Here is a 20,470-nt window from a genome sequence, read left to right on the forward strand (position 1 = left end):
AGAAGCCTGTAGACACTGTGAGCCATGATAACCCTCTCCTCATCTAATTTCCAGGTGTTGGGTATTGTGTCTCAGTGGAGAGAAAGTAACTAAGACAGTCTTTATTATATTGAGGTAAGATCCTTGTATACCTACTTTCTTCATGGCTTTATATTAAAGGGATGAGAGCTTTGTTGAAGATTTTTTTCTGCATCTACTGAGGTGATCATGGTATTTTTATCTTTTATTTTTTATGTGGTATATTTATTGATTTACATATGTTGAACTATTCTTGCATCTTTGGAATAAAATCAGTTTAATGATAGTGGTTTTTTATGTTTTGTTAAATTTAATTTGCAAATTTTTGTTTAATGATTTTATATCAAAGCTCATCAAGGTTATTGGTCTATGGTTTTCCTTATTAGTTGAGTCTATTTGGTTTTGTTAGTAGCATGCCATGGCTTTATAAAACCAGTTTGAAATTATCCATTCTTTTTCATGGGATAGTTTGAGGAGAATTGGTTTCAGTTCATAGTTAAAAGTTGGATAAAATTCAGCAGTAAATCTGTCTAGTTCTGGGCTAATTGTTGGGAGACTTCATTACTGCTTTCATCTAATTGCTTATCATCAATCCATTTAGGTTTTTTTATATCCTGATGATTTAATTTTAGTTGGTCATATGTGTCCAGATATTTATTCATTTCTCCTAGAGTATCCAGTTTCTTGGAACATAAGTGTTCAAAACAGCCCTTCCTATCCTCTGGATTTCACTGATGTCATATCCCTTGCTTCTCATTTTATTAATTTGATTTTCTCTTGCTTTTGGTTAGTTAAACACTTTATGAAAGAGAGCATCTTCTCTTTCTTTTGGTTGTTACCCAGCTGCCAAGAACAAAGCAGTTTTGTTTTACCATCCCCTTCCACCTTGACATCCCTGCCTTAGAACCAGTCAGTCATAGATAGAAAAATTCTAAGACCATGAGGCAAATTAAACCTGTCCTCTTTTAAATTGTAGGTGTCAGGTATTTTTTCCCAACAACAAAAAGCTAGCCAATATACTTACTGTGTTCTTTTAGACTCTGTTTCATCAATTTCTGCTCTGATTTTTATTATTTCTTTTCTCTTACTGGTTTAGAGTTTGATCTGTTCTTGTTTTCCTAAGTTTTTGAAATGTATCATTTGGTTACTTGTTTGAGATCTCTGATTTTTTTTTTTTTAATGTAGGCACTTGTAGCTATAAACTTACCTCTCCAAACTGCTTTCACTGTATCCTACACAGTCTTGTATGTTGTATCTTCATTTCAATTTGAGTTTAGAAATTTTTACATTTCTCATTTGATTTCTTCCATGACTCAGCCATCAGTCAGAAGTATATGGTTCAATCTCAATCGGCTTGCAGGGTTTATGTAGTTTCTGTTGTTGTTGATGTCTAATATCATTCTATTATAATCTGATAAGATGCCAGTAATTATATCAGTTTTTACATTTGTTACAACTGGTTTTATGGTCTAAAATATGATCTCTTTGGGAGAAAGTACTTGAGCTGCTGAATAGGATGTGTGTTGTGCTATTGTTGAATGACCACTGTGTAAATGTCTGTGAAATCCAGTTGATCTATAGTATAGTTTAACACTTTCTTTTTTTAATTTTTTTCTAGATGACCTATTTACTTGCAGAATAACTCTTATTCTTTTAGAATAATTTTTAATATAGTTCTGATGAAATCAGATCCTGTAGGATCAAAGTTTCTCTGCAGGGCAGTAGAGGAGATTTGTGGTTTAATTATACATGTAGCATGGGCTTTCCCATCCTGGGGTTTACTCAGTCACTTCTCTCACAGTTTTGTCATCAGCCATGTAAACTCTGTCACTCTTGGAGTCAGGAGTTCTGGACTATAATGTCTGTGAGTGTATGATCTTGACTGAAAGGAACCTGGATCTATAACTTGGAGGACAGCAGAGAAACAGGAATGTAGAACCTGTCTGAATTTCAAGTCCTTCTGAGATCTTTTGCCTTATTTATACCTGGCAAGCCCTGGAATGAACAGCACTACTACTGATGGACAGAAGAGGGTGGTTGCCTCTGGGAAAGAAAACATTAACAGTCAAATTCAGAGGACAGTCAACTGCATGGATCACTATGCTTGTTATTCATTGAGTGTTTTTGACTTGCTAAAAGCAAGTTCAATGCATTTATACATTTTATAAAGATGTAACTGTTTCTAGGCTGCTCTTTACGGGGAACATATTTCATGTTATTGTAAGCACTGAAGAAAATTAAATCAATAAATCCACGGCCTGTAATTTGAGATACTCAATTGGAAGAAAAATATATTGTCAGAGTGGGAGGAGGATATCTTTTAAATTGAGGAAGACTTGTAAACAACCTGTCTTGGCTCTAGTATCCCATGTACTCAGATGACAGCAAGAATTACCCTCCTGCTGCAAGATTAGGGAAGTGTCCTTCTGACATCGGCCAAGAGCAGAGGCCAAGTGCCTACCTTTTAAAATGAAGCACTTGCTCCAGAACAAATTAATGCAAATGAATCTCTCTGGGCCTCAACTTGCTGAACTGTCCATGTGTGTCCTTTTCCTTGAAAAAGTTTCACTGGTTGGCAATCAAACCAGGTATCCCAAAGCTTAGTGAATTTTTCCTTCTCACTGAAGCTGATGCTGTCTGACCACAGGCAAACCAATTAACTTCTCCGCAAGTCACCCTTCCATGTGTAGAAGGTTAACAGTGCAGCTTGTTTGCAAAGTGCCTTGAGCCCTCAATGAAGGGCACTACTCAAAGAGCCAGCATGGCTGTTGGACTAGAGGGCACGGTAGTTTTTAATTATATGTTTGGTTGGATAGGTTATAGATTTTATGGTAGATGAATGTTGCCTTCCTCCCTGGTTACAAATAAAAAGACTAATAGATAATCTCACTCTATTACCATCTTCTCAAGCCCTCTAGAGGTTTAAGGGAATGGCAGAGGTTATAGATTAATAATGCATTCTTTAGTTAATAAAAAAATTCTTGTGCATCTCAACTGCAAAATAACTGTAGGTGACATTTTATTAGGCTGTGTGTCTCATCAAATGCTAAACAGATAATCCAGGCAAGACTCGTGAAATGATTGGAGGTTTATTTTCCCCTGTTCCTCTAGCAATTTTCTTCATTCCTCACATCAGTATAGAGCATTAGGAACAGTTTTGTTGTGGTGTGTTTCAAATGTGTTTATGAATAATGTAAGAATGATTCTCTTATTCTAGAACTCCTGACAAAGTGACTTGTTTTTCTGGACCTAGATTGTGACGTGAAGCTCATTGTTTCATTTGGTCGAGATGTGAATGCTACCAGCCCCAGAACAGTGTCATATATTTCAAACTTCTTTGCAGACTTACGGAAAAACTTTGAGCAAGATCCGCAAGGAAGGGAGGTGCCTATCGAGGGGATGATCGTGCTGCACTGCCGCCCACCGGAGGGAGTACCTGCTGCAGAGGTAAGGCAGACTCAGCCTGCAGCTGTGAGAACCCAGGTCCGTGCATGAGAGGGAGGCCAGGGTCCTGTGTGGCTATGGTGAAGTGGCAGTGGGTCTACTTCTAGTGTTGTTGCTGTGGGACATTCTTGCCAATTGCTACAAATGATGGAAAAATTGTAAAAGGAAAAGCTAGAGAAAGAATTATCGCCATCCAATTTCTTGACATAATGCTTCCGTGTGGCAGCCTGGATAGCACTGGGTCTTTGATCTTGCCACTGGTGACCTTGGATTCTGTAAGTGTCATTACCTGAGTCCTCAGTCAAGCTCCTTGTCTATTTATTGGCTTGTGGACTAGTTCAGCTTCATCTGGCAATCTAGCGTGAAAGCATGTGCAGGGAAAGCAGTGAGTCTCTAGCCCAGAGTGCTCCTGCTGGCTAATTCATTCCTCCCTTGTTAGGGGACACCACCCACTAAGCATCTGTTGTATCATAAGCCCTGGGCTGGAGTTGGTTATGAAGTGTTACTAAACCATAGGCTGCCAATCTGCCAACCTTCCTTCATGGTGAGGCTCCAAAATCCAGAATCACCATGATTATTTCTGCTCCTGACCTGTCTTCTAGAACTTACTGGTTCCACACTATTAAAACAGGATTAAAATGAATCATGAACTATGGTAGTAGCAAAGTCTTTCTAAATTTTTAGTTGCTTTAAGAGGTGTTCTTCTCAACTGGTATTGTCACAATTGGAGGAAAGGTAAAAACTGCAAGCAGAATTAATAGAATTCATAAAATTTATATAAATCTGGAAACTTTGCCTGAGTCTAGCAAAGCAGAGTCTAGTTGTGGCTCGTCTTTGGAAAGCTAGGAAACTGTCTTTGTAGTTGTATTTTATCCATTGTGAAGCAGAAATACCTTTTTTAGAAAAAGACAAAAAACAAACAAACAAACAAACAAACAACCAGAGACTTTGCCTCATGATTTAGCTAAAACAGAGATGAAATTTGTATCTGGAAAGACAAAGGAGGGGAGAGACAAATGCAGAAACATGCACTTTCACATTCAGAGGGAAATCATGCTGGGTGGACACTATTCAAAGCTCAAATGGTTCACAGAAATGAAGTAAACGGACTTGAAAATTAAAGTGAACACTCCATGCATGAGATGAAATGATTAGAAAAGAAAATGCTTATTTTTAGATTTTTATTTAACATGGAACAAAAAGATATTGATCTTGTTTGGCTGCCTTCTTGCTCCTGAGGAAGAATGTGGTCTTGCTTCCAGAGCCTGGCATTAAGTGCATGCAGGAGTGTGCTGATCTCTGTGGGGCAGCTGCATGCAAGCCTGGGAGTCTGCTGCCCTCTCAGCTATTCTCTTCAATCACTGCTGTCCCTCAGAATCCCAAAATACCTGCGGCTCATGCACAAAAATGGTCAGCCTCTGTCATACTGCCGACCTCTTACCCTTTTCCCTTCTGGTCTGCACCAGGACACTGCGGTCAATGTTTACAGCCACACAGAGGAGTGAGGAGGGAAAGATGCTAATACTTGCTATTAGCAATCTGCCCATGGGAGCCTAACACACTCTGGATGTCTACAACTGTGTTTTTGCAGCTTAGATATGTGCTTCATACAACGGTTGCATTTCAAGACATGAAAACTGCTGTTTGGATCAAATGACCTATCTACCAAAGGTCCCCAGCACTCAGGTTACAAGTGTGTTTTCCTCACAAGGTCCAGCACAATCTGGCTTGCAGTTTTCCCATCTCCTGCTCCCTTATACCTGAAGCCACTACAGCCATACTGTGTCATTCTTTCAGCTGCACCAATGCTTCTTCTACCTCAGGTCCTTTGTACATGCTGGTCTCTACTGGAAACTTCTTCCCTGGCTGTCCCTGTGTTTTGCCATTCTCACTTCAGGGTTTGCTCAAATACCTACTGAAAATGTCACTTTTGTATTCCACTCCTATACTTATTTTTTATAGACCAAAGCAAAAGTATACCTTGGTCAAGAAAGCGTCACTGAATGTGTAAACATGCACATTCCTCCATGAATGCATACAGAGACAGACACACATACACACACACACACACACACACACACACACACACACATACACACACACTGAAGCATCTTCCTAGATGATGCAGGGAACTTATTTTTAAATTTTTATTAGCATATATTTGTAATACAGGACAGTGAAACCTGTTTTGAGAATTCGGTGCATGCATACAACATCCTCATCACTTGCACTCCTATTACCTGTTGGTATTATCTGTAGTGACAGGTCCCTAGAATGAGGTGACTGTGGATGAATAAGAAAAGGTAAACGATAAGAACAGAAGAGGCAAAAGTCTGGGATCAGGGCCCACAGCCTCTGGGACTGCAACAGCCCTGATCACCCATCGCCCTTTATTGGAACCCAGAACGTAACTCAGATCCACAGGAGAAATTCATTATCCCTTTCTATTTCTGCCTCTCAGCTGATGGTAACCACCCTCAGGCGAGCCTCCCACACCCTGCACAACATGCACTCAGCATTGCTGGGGACCATCATAAGCCGACCATCGGTAATCAGTTCATTAGCAATCACAGTCCTTCCCCCACAATTACCTCCTCCTCCTTTCTTTACTTCTGCCCCCATCTCCTTTCCTATGTCCAGAAGTCTCCTTTCTATGTTCATGTCATTTCTCCTTTTTTTGTTGTTTTTGTTTTTTGTAGGTTTCTCAAAAGAACAAAACATACAATACGTAACTTTCTGAGTCTGACTTATCTGGCTTAACACCATGGTCTCCAGTTTGGTTCACTGCAGGGGATGTAGGAGTTATAAAGGCTCCGAGGCACTAAGGGCTGGGTTGATGGAAAGATGCTCCAGGGAAGGGGGCTTCCCTCTGGGAAATAAGCAGTGTCCTTGTTAGTTCACTGTGTGCAAAGTGTGGGCTTGTGTTGAAGCTCCGGAGCAGCTCCTTGCATGGTTTTCCATTTTTCTGCTCAACACTGAGCTTCAAGGCAAATGGATTCTGCCCACTGGCTCCATCCACATTCCTCCTCCATTAGCTTCTAATGGTGATTTTTAGCTGCAACCACAAGGAAAAGTAGAGGAAGTGAAAAATATTAATACTGGCAAAATCCAATTTTGGAGAACAAATGTTTGGGAGCATTGAACAAAGAAGGTGAAAGCACAATACAGATATATCAGGAAGAAGGTGAATGTTATTTACCATGACTAACCTCCTGCAGCATTTCCAAACTACATTTTCTGTGCGTGTTTCCTAGAGCTGCTGCAACAAATTACCACCAACTGAGAGGCTTCATATGACAGAAATTTGTTCTGTCACCATTCTGGAGGTTCCAAGTTTGACATCAAAGTTCTGGTTGTTACTTGCTTCTGAGGGTTCTAAATAATCTTATAATCTGTCAGGTTCTGCTGTCAGGTTATTGCTGCTGGAGACACGGCAATGTCTGCATCACAGAATTATTATTTAATTATGTACCCAAAGAAAGATGGAAATGGTAGAACTAGGAATTGCTGTTTTATTATGATTGGAAAGAAAGTCAACTTTGGAGTCAAAATGATACCAGAAATCACCTTGGCTAGGAAGTCTGCATGTTCTAACCTGAGCTGATTTACCTGTGTTATGGTTTGTGTCTGGATGTCTCCCGAAAACCTCATGCACTCATGGGGCAGGTGTCCAGAGTTTATGATTGATTCATGGTCCAGTGCTGGGATTATGGGTGTGAGTGCTGCACCCGCCCTGGGGTGGGTAGCCTGTATACAGTGTAAAGAAGGGAAAGAGGCTGCTTACTGCTGCTCGCTCCTCGCTTTTGTTCTTGATGCTTTTGTTATTTTCACCACCTGAACTGTTGCCCTCTGCCATGTGCCACTCTGCCTTGGAGCCAGCTGAGTATGAACTGAAACCTCCACAAGCTGTGAGCTAAATAAACCTTTCGGTAAGGCTGGTGGAGGGAGCAGGTACTAGGCACCAATAGAGAAAGGGACATTTTAGTAGAATGGGAGTAACTGGCAGGACTCTAAGGGTAGAGACTGGGCCAAGAGGCAAGGAGCTAGGTTTATATAAACATAGGGAGAGGGAACAGACCATTATTGTGCAGGAGGGTTTGATTTTGGTGCACAGGAGGCTTTGTTTGAGCAGGCAGGACATTATTGGGAGGAGCTGACATTTGTGGATTAGGTTAGAGCAGGATGCCTGTCAGGAGATAAATTAGATTACAGCTGTCTCTCAGGGAGGTGGGGTTGGCTTTTGTAGTTTCACCATGGGGGTTGGGACAGGAATGAGCTCTAATGTTCCCACCTTTGTGTCTTTATGGGAAAGGGGGCATTGATTTTTCAAGTTACTTTCTGCTGAATGGGGAAGTTGTCCTGAGAGTAGCTTGGGGAATTCTAAGGTTGTTAGCAGGCTGTCATGCCAGGGGTCCTGGTTAGTAGGAATAGTTCTCTGGTACTTCTGGAGTGGGAAATTTGTTGCATAAAACACCTCAAAATTGGATGATGTAGGGTCCTAAAAGGAGAACTAGAAAAGTCATGAGAAGTGGACTGGCCAGCCGGAGGAGGATGGGTTTTTTTCCTCTCAGGCAAAACCTGAGAGGAGTCTAAGAGTGAGTGGGAGGGCCTATTGCTGGCTTTTTTACCTTGTCCATGACTACCCCTGATTGATTTATAAAGTAATTGGTTGCATCAGGATCAAATAGAGAATCGAGTCACATAACAAACAGGGAACAATACAGAACAAGAGCTTTTCCTGTAGAGGGCTGAATTAGTGACTCTTTTTGGCTTTCTTAGGGTGATAGAGACCTATTTAGAATATCAATCCCTGATGTTTATATTTAGGGAGGTATGCGGTTGTGTTTGTTTCATCTTTTGTGTTGAGATCAGGCCCACAGCTGGAGGTGTCTCTCTCACCTACAGATGTAAGGTATCTCATCCTTTGCACTGGCTCCTTCTGAGGGCCTAATCCTGTCTGGAGGCCTATAATATTTTTATCTCATTCAGTTGCTACAACATGTCCCCCCTCTAAAGATATAACCTAGGGGCTGGGGATTTAGCTCAGTGGCACAGCACCTGCCTGGCAAGCACAAAGTCATGAGTTTGATTCCTGGTACCGGAAAAAAACCAACCAAACAAACAAACAAAAAAAGACGTAACCTGAACTGCTGTGAGGGAATAATGGATGATGACCACTCTGTCTTCTTCAGGATGAAAGACGTCATAGTTACTGATCAGCAGTTAGAGATACTCTGCAGAGTTTTTATCTAAAGGCCCTTGATAGACATGGGGCATTTTTTTCTTGGGTAGGTATGTAGCTTTAAATCTGGAGGAGACAAGGCCAAAGCAACAATTAAATAAATTTTTACCAAGAGGAGACACTAATGGCTTTTTATAGAGAGGATAAGGGTAAGTTTTAGGGGATTTGAGTTTGACATATTATAGCTCTGTCATCTAATATTTTGAACATCTACTGCACTATTAGCAGAAGAATCAGGAATGTACACACAACATTTAGTTTTTATAATGGCACAAGTACCTCCTGTGCTGCTGTTGGAATGTCAAATGTCATCTGATTTTGGAGGATGGCCTGTTTTATTAATTGTACTTTTTTATTTAGGAGAGACCAGCTGTGGTGTCATTTAAGGCCTGCTGAGTTTAGTTAGTTAAGGCCTTGATATGTGTCATATGACACTCTCTCCAGATAAGATCTGGTAGTTTCCAGTAAAAAGAGTCTAGCATATTTATTGTTAATGTTATCTGTATGGTCATTTGGAGTTTTGTTGTCTCTAGGTAAGAATAGACCAATTATGTTGGAGAAATTAGTATTACTGTGGCATTGCTTTATACATCTTGTGATATACTTTTCTGTTGGATGTTTAAGACCAAGTTAAGGTGAGACCTGTATCAATTAAAAATAACTTTTTGTCATTTATCTAGTTCAGTTAAATCTCATGATTTATCTTGTATAGTACCTCTTAGATCTTTTGTCAGTGTCAGTCATTTGGATGAGTCATGGCCATTGCTTGACCAAGTTGCTTTCTGTGAAAGCTTGGGAGACTTTTTCTCCTGGTGGCTCTCCTTAGGCACACTACACACCATAGAATCACTTTCCTCTGTGGTCACACAATCTCCTTGATCAGAAGATCGGGGACTGAACCCAGTTATATGATGTTGCAGCAAAGGTTTGATTATATACCGGGCCCTCATTGACCTTGGAGGGATAGGGCAAAAATATTGGCTATCCTCTTGGTCATCTATCTTTCTAATTTCATCTCCAAACCTCAGTTGTTGAACATCTAGAAGAGAAGGTTAATGACATTACATTGTAATGGGAGCAGTGAAATTAATTATTAAAATTTTATCTGAGTATTAAGCACCTTGAAATATAAAGGATAACCAGAGAACTGTTAGTTCTTACCAATCATGGATGTTCTAGTAGTTGAATTCCTGTAGAATGTTAAAAGACTACAGTTGTATCATTTTACAAAGAAAATTTGAAATCAAAAGCAATACACAGTATTGTAACATAAGAAGCAGGATGACATTTTTTGAAACATTTAAATCTCCATCTTGAATAGAATAGCCTTTTTAGTCAGTCATCCTTACCTAATACACAAGAAGTTTTTTTCATCTAATTTGTTGCCTTTTAAGAGGATATCATTGAAGAAATTTGTAACATTGTCTGGGCTGTTTAGTATCTAAGCATTTTGAAATGTAGTGGTGCATACACAGCATATACATCACATAAGTTTTTGTTAAAAGTTTAACATTTAGCCAGGTGTGGTGGTGCATGCCTGTAATCCTAGCACTCGGGAGGCTGAGGCAGAAGGATCATTATGAATTGGAGACCAGCCTGGGCTACAAAGTGAGCTCAAGGCAAGCCTGAACTACACAGGGAGAACCTGTCTGAAAAAAAGACCAAAAAAAAAAAAAAAAAGTTTAACATTTAAATGATGACCTCAAATTGGCCTGACATGAATCTCTTTAAAAAATTAAACTTCTGACAATGGCCAGTGTAAACATATCACAATAAAATATTTTGAAAAATATTTGTTGGGGTGTCTCCCACAAGGCTATGGAGATTATTGGGCCTCCTTATTAATGAACAATGACTGAAAAAATGTTTCCAGATAGCTGCTTCCTTATTCATCAGTGGGAATCCTGTCCAGTAGTTGCTCCCCACCCTAAGGGATTTTTATTTAATTATCATAACAAATTCTTGACAACCCATGAAAACAATCTCAATACTTAACACATTAAATTTGAACAATAAGAGGCTCTCAAGTTACACTGCATAAATAACAATATGCATGACAGTTATAAAACCAATTTTGCCATCACTTTGACCATCTGGTAACCTTGGTGGAGATATATCCATAATTTAAATAACAGTATCTATAAGCCAAATTAGATTACAGATAATTGTTTTAAAAATGAAAAAATACAAAATGAAGAAAATATTTTGAGCTGAAATTAAACAGCTGTTTACACATTGGACAGAGAGACAAACAAAAACGCATATATGAGACAATTTGTTTATAATTAGTAGAGACCTCTTATAAGAAGAATCTGGAAAAAATAAAAACCTTCCATCTGTAATTAATATATTTTTAGTACTTTATTTTATCTTAGGAATACCAGTATCTTTTGTGTCCTTTTCTTTTATGGAGATTCCAGCTTAGTTATCTCTACATACTGTCACATACTTTGACCCTCTTTCCTTTCAACAGTGTTCAGGGAATCTCTCTCTATAAGACTTACACTCTGCCACTTATTTAGACCTTTTTGTTTACAACAGTGTTTTTGGTGTCTTGTTTTTTTTTCTTTTTTAGCACTTGTGGAATCCCTTTGTAAGATTTAACACAACAAAGATATATTTAAAGAAATTATAGAGGTTTAAAGTGCTAGAGAAAGAGATAGAGAATGAGAACAGGACAGGGAATGGAAGAGAGAGCGGGAGAGGGAAAGAGAAAAAGAGAGTGTGCCAGAGAACGAGAGTGAGAGAGATCAGATGGGGAAAAGGGAAGAGGAAGCTAAGTGCTACAGCTTAAAGCTGATATTTGACTTTGTCTCAGTTTTGTCTGTCTATTTTTTGTTGATTTTCTTGAAGACCTTAAAGGCCACTCAAGGAGTTCATGTTGTGGGGTTTGGGAGCTGATTGTGAAATAAAATGGGTATTTAGGACTTGGGTGGCCTCTTCTTATTTGGGATTGACTCTGGTGTATTTTCGGAGGGTCTCTATCAACTGAGTCAAAAATTCAGCTGGGTTTACATCAGCCCTCTGGGTAACCTCTTGGAGCTTGTAAAAATTAACCACTTTGTGGGCAGTCTTTTTTAAGCCCACAATGAGGCAAGTTACCATTTGAGCCTTTTTTTGGCAAGATCCTGATCCCAGTTTATAATTCCAGTGAGGGTCCTCTCTAAGGACTGCTGTAGCACCCACAGGGTGTTGAGAATTGATACAGTGTTTCTAGTCTGTAATGGTGTCAGTTGCCTGTGGGAGTCTTTTCATCAGGAGTCAGGGTAGAGGAGAGGGTTACATAAATATCTTTCCAGGTGAGATCGTAAGAGTGGAGTATTTAATTGTTTGTTCATTCTTACATGTCTATATTTATTTATCTGAGTAACCAATATGAAGATACCATTATGTAATAGAACAACCATTGTTAATTTCTTTTCACTTTGTCTGAAATTCTGTATTGTTTTTATATTGTTTCATTTATGTCTGTATATTTGTTAATATGTTTTAGTTCTTTTATCTTTAAAAATAAAATTTAAAAAAAGTGAAAGATCCAAGTCCTTTTTCAATTTGTGAGAGATCAGATAGAAAGAACCTGGACACAAACAAGGCCCTCGGGACCTACTACTTCACAGAGAGGGAGTAAGGGATGGGGAGGGGAACCATGCCAGCATGTGTGGCTGGAGAGGAGGTAATAAAGGAGAAGAGGTAGGTGGTACCTAAGAGGCAGGGAAGAAGGGGTGGCTGCTGACCTGGTGGGGGGAGGAGGAGAAGGAGAGAGACACAGGGAAGCAGAGGAGGTGGATAAAGGGAGAAAGATAAAGGAGGGAAAGAGAGAAAAGACAGGGGAAGGAGGGAGAGATAATGTATAGGATTTGAGGGGGTGATAGAGCAATGAACTTCAGTTTGTATAATCTCCATTCAAATGGGGAGGAAAATACTTTCAAAGCAGCCAAGTAGCTGCACAGGAAGGTTTCTCAAGAGCCTGGCATGTAAAATGATGTGTAGAAGAGGCAAAGGAGGCAGGTACACTGTCCAGAGGGTCAGTGTCAGATGGGGGAGGACACCTGGTGTGGAACAGGGAGTTTGGACTAGGAGGATTTGGACAGTAGAGAAGGATTGACAAAGAAAAGGGCTGGCTCGAAGGGAAAAAGCTTGAATGTAGGGGATCTCTGACCACTTGCTGCTGTGGTGACAAAAATTGTTGCCAAACAACTTGGCTATAAAAAAATGGACTTTCTTAGTTTTATGGTCTCCCAGAGACCAAGGGAGATGAGATTTTTTAGGAGGCACCCAAGGGGGGATTTAGGTGAAATTTTGGAATGGGAATAACCATGTAGCTGAAACAGGGGTATTTGGATGAGCAAGGGGAAGCGGGATTATGAATGACTCAAGAGTTGTCACCCTCCAAGTCAGACAGATGAGACAAGGCCAGGTCTGAGGTCTGAGTCATCACCCAGAGAGCAGGCTGGCAGCCCAAATGGGCGAGAGATTTCTCCTTCACGTAGGCCTATGATTTCTTTTTTTTTCTTTTTTTTTTTTTTGGTTTTTCTCCGGTACCGGGAACCGAACTCATGACCTTGCACTTGCCAGGCAGGCGCTTTTGCCACTGAGCTAAATCCCCAGCCCCTAGGCCTATGATTTCAAGAACAAATGTGTGAGCAAGTGAAGGAGGGAGAGACAGACAAGGAGATCCATGCAAGAAGGGAGAGAGCTCACCTTAAGGAGAAAATTGACCAGTGAGGTGGATGAAGCTGTCAGCAATGGCAAGGGGTTGCTGTACCTTGTAAGGGAACTCAATTGGTTGATGGGGCGGGGGGAGGCTCACCTAGAGCTGGTGGGCTGCTTCGCCATCTTCTGATCCAAGTCACAACACCAAAATATAAGGTCAGTGGAGGGAACAAGGCACCAACAGAGTAGAGGGGAATTTTCTTGGAATGGGAATGACGGCAGGACTCTAAGGGTAGAGACCACACGCACCAAGAGGCAAGGAGCTGTGTTTATATACATAGGTGGAGGCGGCCAGACTGTCACTGCGTGGGGGGTTTTGATTTTGGTGCACAGGAGCCTCTGTTTGAGCAGGCAGGACATTTTCAGGAGGGGCTGACATTTGCGGATTAAATTAGAGCAGGATGCCTGTCATTAGATTATAGATGTCTATCAGGAGGTGGGGTTGGCTTTTGAAGTTTCACCATTGAGGTTGGAACAGGAATGGACTTTAACACTTTCCTTCCTTAATTTTGGGTATCAGGTATTTTGTCTCAACAATGAGAGAAAAGTAACTAAGGCAATCTCAAATCTTAGTTTTCTCATCTGAAAATAGGAACAATATTGGTTTGTAGGACTGTAGTGAGGCAAGATATAAAACACCGAACATATGCAAAACATTTAGCACATTTCTAATACTAAATAAATGATAAACATGAATGATGGCTGTTTGTTTTCCTCCTTTCCAGTTTTGAAAGATTCATGAACCTCTGGATTCTCAGAGAAAGGGAAGGATCCTGTAGTAGTTGGACAGGCAGATTAATATTGAAAAACTTAGGCTAGGGAGTACCTCAGTGGTAGAGGGCTGGCCTCTAGCATGCACAAGGCCTGCAGCACTGCAAAAGAAATATTTCAGGAAAGGGAAAATTCTTGGGACATCTAAAATGTTTTCAACTCTAAGAGGGAGAAGGGACCTGCCAGGGACCTTTGAATACCAAGCACATTGCAGGACAAAGACACCAAAAACTTCCTGCCTTCAGAAATTAAATGGCTACTAATGGGGCTCATGATTATTGAAGTTTCTTTACCTTACTACCATTCAAATATCTCATGAGTGGGCTTATTGCTTCTAAAATAATTTTCAAAAGTTATCATGTGAACTTGAATTCCACACCATAATTATTTAGACATTACTTTGGATGAAATAACACATTATACATGCTCCTTACAAAATACTTAACATGTGGTTTGATGCTGTTATGGTTTGTGTCTGCATGTCCCCCCAAATCCTCATGCAGTCATGGGGTGAGCCTCTAGATTTTTGATTGATTCATAGTCCGGTGTAGGAATTATGGGTGTGAGTGCTACACCCTCCCTGGGGTGGGTAGTTTGCACACAGTGTAAGGGAGGGAAAGAGGCTGCTTGCCCCTGCTTCTCTCTTTTGCTCTTGCTGCTTTTTTGCTGTTTTCCGCCACCATGAACAGATGCCCTCTGCCATGTGCCACCCTGCCTTGGAGCCAGCCAGGTATGGACTGAAACGTCCACAAACTCTGAGCTAAACGAACCTTCCCTCCCTCAATTTTGGACATCAGGCATTTTGTCTCAGCAATGAGAGAAAAGTAACCAAGACAGAGGGTAACTCCAACTTTTCTGAGGTGTGTGATCTTATCATAGTAGCTGAATTTGATAAAACACACTTGTCACTGCCTTTACTTTTAACCTTCACCTTGGGACACTTCTAATTGAAGATAGCAACTTTAGTGTTTGACACTTGTTGTTTGGCCCAAACCAATTTGCTCTTCTCAAAACAATTCATTATCCCACACTGCACTTTTTTATACTCTCCAATTAAATGGAAAATCTATCTTTCATAAAAGTTAGAAATTATGTCCAATGAAAATCCGACATTTTAATGGTTTTCCACAGATTAAAATTGTAGAGTTCTCAATAAACCCTGATTTACTGACATTGGCTGTAAAATGGTTATTGCTGTTAATAAAGCCTGTAAATCTTAACAGGTTATATTTGCCTTGGACAATAAAACTTGCCATAAAGGTTTCGTGTCTAAGGCTAATTCTGCTCACATCAAGGTAAACAGCCTGCTCAAAATAATACAATGTCTTTGAGAATTAAGGCCCTAAAGCTTAGTAGTGGACAGATCATGGCCTTGAGCCATTGCATGCCAGAGCCTATGCCTGTTGCCATCTCACCAAGGAGTCAGAGTAGTGCTACAGTTAGAAAATTCAAGGTCAAAGGCCTCAGTCAATGAAGCATGGCTGAAAAGCAAGTGCCCTTCTTTCTGCCTATCAAAATCTGTTTGCCATTGGCCTATCACTGGGAACAGAATGAGAGAGGAATGTGTGTCAGCATCAGATGAGTATTAGAAGTGGAACTGGGGGCTGGGGATTTAGCTCAGCGGCAAAGCACCTGCCTGGCAAGTGCAAGGTCGTGAGTTCGGTTCCCGGTACCGGAGGAAAAAAAAAAAAAAAAAAAGAAGTGGAACTGTAGGATGGCAGGGTGGGATGGGGCAGTTAGGGACAAAGGACTGTTTCCACTCCAGATGCCTGTGTGGAGACCAGAGGTGTTAGGATGTCCCACTGATCTTAATACACTTGGGCATTTGTTATTTTTCCTAATGTTTGGGAGATTTCACTTTGAGTCTCACTTATCTATGAGCAAAGCCAAAATGTGTATTCATTTTTGTGTTTAGCTCTCCCTAATCAGGTGATCTTGTACAAGAAGAGATGAAGAATTGACAAAGGGAACCATATTGGTGCTGAAATTCTGCTCTAGAGAAGATGGTTTAGGAGGCGCCTGGTTGGGGAAGCTAGGAGTTGGCACCATGGTTGTGACCTGTGACACGGTTTTGTACTACCTGGACTTTGCCAAGTGTAATTTCTAGTGGGTTGGACATTGTTTCTGGCTGCTTGTCAGCCTACCCTCGCTATTTGGGCCTCCTGGAGATTCTGGGTACTGTTAATATTCTCTAATAAAGTCTTTTCCTGCCTAAATCAACCAGAACAGAATTTGTTATTCTTAGCAAAATACCCTGACTGTTTCAGGGCATGTGCCATGTTTTAAGGATTACCTTTCAGAAGGATCTGAAAGTGGCTTTTGGAACAAAGCAATTCACCGTGAGCTTAAGGCTGCTTTGAGGACATTAATCTCTCTTTATTAGAGGGAATGAGGGTGATTAGAAAGCCCTGAAGACTCCTTTCATATTTCCTTATTCCTGATGCACAAGTAGAAGAACCTGCTACTGTCTAGGACAGTGATGGTGAACCTTTTAGAGATTTCATTGTTAACATACAGCACACATGCCATAGGCTTGCCACCACTTGTCTATGGCTTTCCCATTGTCTCAGTAATTCTTCCCAGACTGCTATCAGCGATGCTCAAGTCCAAAGGCCCTTTACCCTGCTCCCTGTGATGATATTATTAATAAAACATTCATTTCTTTGTGGTGTGCTCACCAACATAAAACCTAGGAGAGAATCTAATGACATTAGACTATTTAATACAAGAATCACTAGACTATTGTGTTTAACCTCGGTCAAACAGACTATGAAATGATTTTATTTTAAAAATAAGTCTCTTCATAATTCATTGGAGGATGTTAAGTGAGGTGCCCAAATTATGAAGCAATGGCCCTCAGGTAAAAAATAATTAATCTAATTTGGTACAGCCAAAGCAGAGAGAATGTCTAATAGTCCAGATAAACTTTGCTTTGAGGAAACTGACAGTGAGGACCTTTGCAGCAAACCACATTTGATGAGAATGTATAATATTGCAATGGAAACCTAATGGACTCTAAAGAAAAGAGAATGTTGAATTGGTTAAATACTGGTAATTAAGTGCCAGTAAATTACTTCTCTGAAAACATCCTTGCAGAAAAATTTGCTATCGTGAGAGAGATAGGAAAGTGAGGTTAATATAAGTTATTTCAAAAGTGAGTGTCTACAGCCCCAAAACCCTCATCATTAATGCGAGCCTTAAGTAAATCTTATTAACGTGCTGCCTTTGTCACATCCTGAGCTGGGAAGCTCTGTCTTCCTATTGAGGAACAAAAAGGTAGGAAACATCTGAAGCTTGCGCATTTGTATTTATTTTCCTTTTTTTTCTTATTCTGGATTGCTGGAAGGTTGGAAGCATGGAAGTTTGAATTAAAAGTTTCAAAGCCAAGGGGAGAAACTAAAGATGCCATCAAAAAGCTTTGTCTCACTGCTTATCTTTGCCTTCTCTTTCCTTTTGCTCTGCATGTGCTCAAGTCAGCTCCACCCCCTCAGTCTCCTCTCCATTTACTCCTCTGAAGTTGCCACATCAGGTGTGTCTCTGTGTTCCTCACCTCTCCTCACCTGTAGTGTCTACATCCTTCTCCATCTGTGTGGGTTACACAGTTTTGAAGGAGTGACTCTAACCCACCTGGCCTCTGAGCTCCTCCCTGCCCATCCCAGCTGACGCCCATGTTTCTCCTTCTTAGAAACACCTAAGTTAATAGTGTAGACTACCCGAGAGACTGTGGTAACTTCTTTCCTCTGAAAGCTTTTGTAGAACATTGCTTTGAATATTTTTTCTAATTTGTGTATTTAATTTTTCATGCTTCTGTATTGTAGTTCTTCAAGGTAATTCCCTCCAGGGTAGAAAATGCAAATTATCCCTTTCACTATCCCTCAGTAGATAGCACAAACATACCTGGAAACACAGCAGATATCTGGGAAGCATTTGTGGTGGAGGGGGTGAACATTTATACAACCATTGGGTGGCGCACATAGCAATAAACTTTTAAATTTGGATATTACTTTATAATTTATAAAATGTTTAACTTATATTGACATATTTGATCCTTGAGGCCCCCATTTGTAGCTCAGCATGTACAACAATATAATGGTTTATAGAATCACTTATTTCATACATACAGTCTAACTATCCTTCGTCTCAAATGCTTGAGATCAGAAACTCCCCCAGGTTTCAGATTTTTTTTTTTTTTTTGTATTTTGGAACATTTGCATGTATATATCATAAGCTATTTGGGGGATGAAACAAATCTAAATATGAAATTTGTTTTATATATACCTCATGTACTGTATCCTGAAGGTAAATTTATACAGTATGTACCATTTGTTTGTGAATTTCTTTTACTTGTGGTGTCATAGGCGTGTTCAAAAGGTTTTGCATTTTAGTGCCATTTGGATTTTAGATTTTTGGATTAGGAATGCTTCAACCTGTCCGGTCACTGAGCAACTATTGTCTAGTTGACATCTACTGCACGGATGTGTTCTGTATATCAGCCACTGTTCACTGCATCCTCCAGGCTGATCTCTGAGGTACATGGCTGCCAATTTTAAAAATAGGGAAACTGATATGTAGAAGGGTTAAGCAGCTTACTCAGAGACACAGATATTGAGGGGCTGAGGCAGTGTTTGATTTAGGCAGCTTCACTTCAGGGTCCTTTCTCTTAAGCTCTACCTGACAAAGCTGCTTTGTATGTCAGATCTTGAATTCTAAGTACCAGCAGGTTCAGGAGCATGCCTATCCTGAACTAGCTCTCCACCTTATTTCACAAGTACAGAGCTAAGGTAATGCCATTCAGGTGACCTTGTTTTCCAAGGGGATAATTTCCAAGATGCCTAGTGGATGCTTGAATGACAAGGAGCACCAAATCTTATGTGTACTATATTTTCTTTTACACATACATACCTACAGTAACGTTTAATTCATAAATTAGGCACAGTAAGATATTAGCAATCATAAATAATAAGACGGAACAATTACAAAAATGTGCTGTTATAAGTTATGCAAATGTGATCTGTCTGACTTAGACTTATTTTATTATAGATCTTGGCAACCTGAGCATATTTTTTTTCCTTTACTAATCAAGAGCTTTTTACCTTTTCACTTTTATGTATTTATTCATTTATCTATTTTTGGTACTCTGATTCAAACTCAGGCCCTTGTGCTTGCCAAACAGGCACTTCTGCCTGCTGAGCTGTATCCAGGGCTCCCTTTGCACTCGTAAAGGAAGCAACTTTTGGCTTCTCTTTGGCATGTGCAAACTGCCTATACCACTGTTCTTGTACTTCAGGGCCATTATTGAGTGAAATAAAGGTCACTTAAACACAAGCAGTGTGTTTTCTTGACAGTTGGTCAGATAACTGAGATGCCTGCTCAGTGACAAATGGGTAGGTAGCACATACAACATGGACATAGTGGACAGATAGAGTGAGTTTTCTCTCTCAGAAAGGTGCAGTTTAAAATGTGAGGAGTATTTCTGGAAATTTCCATTTAATAACTTTAAACCATAGCTAAGCATGGGTAAATGTAACCTCAGAAAGTAGATAGTGGTATGTGATGTACAGTACTACATGGGCAGGAGTGTACACATGTATGGACAGTTCTACCAATTTTTCTCTATTTTGTTGGGCTGGGAGTGTAGCTCCATGGTAGAGCACATGCCTAGCATGTGTGAAGTCCAAGTTTGGTCCCTAGTCCCCCCACAAAAATTCCTCTATTTTGTCACTCATCTCTATGATTCCGGGTCTGAGCCTTATTGCACCCCAGTAGGAATCAATCCCTGCACTTTGATGGCATTGGAATCTGCACTGCATTCAGATTCTAGAGAGTCTGGCGGGGCCCCTTAGTGCCAGAGATGACACTGAGCTGATTTTGATGGGATGGGGAGACACTATTACCAAACTCTCTTTTTCCTCCCCTCCAATTCTTTTCTCATAGAAAAATTACATCCTTTATCTTATACTAACATGGTAAAATAGAAAATTTGCATTTTGTACTTAAGATTCTAAAATTAGAAGAAACAAATGGGTCAAGAGGTCAGGTGGTTTGGAAGAAAGCTCAGAATGCCAGCAATTGATCAATCAATAGTACAATAGAAAAATCTTTTTCAGAAAATACCCATAAAGAAAGAAAATGTATGATTTCTAAATTAACATAATGAAGGCATAGAGCTATGTCTCTGTCCTCTGTCTTCCTACAGTTTAGCTGCAATAAACAGTCTTTATATCTTGAATTATGCAGAAGTAAAAGCAGCCTTGGAGGCCTCTGCAGACAGAACTGCGGATC

The 20,470-nt window shown here is 40.1% G+C and overlaps 1 protein-coding gene across 1 annotated transcript in view; it reads left to right on the plus strand.

Moving 5' to 3' along the window:
• Positions 1–20,470, plus strand: part of Unc5d (unc-5 netrin receptor D) — a 380,937-nt gene that overhangs the window by 183,547 nt on the left and 176,920 nt on the right. The window contains exon 7 of the mRNA XM_013521490.1: positions 3,362–3,465. Within this exon, the coding sequence (XP_013376944.1) occupies positions 3,362–3,465 (104 nt within the window). The remainder of the gene's footprint in view (positions 1–3,361; positions 3,466–20,470) is intronic.

Source organism: Chinchilla lanigera, unplaced genomic scaffold (assembly GCF_000276665.1).
Source record: "Chinchilla lanigera isolate Chin_1 unplaced genomic scaffold, ChiLan1.0 scaffold00062, whole genome shotgun sequence".
Classification (NCBI taxonomy): Eukaryota; Metazoa; Chordata; class Mammalia; order Rodentia; family Chinchillidae; genus Chinchilla; species Chinchilla lanigera.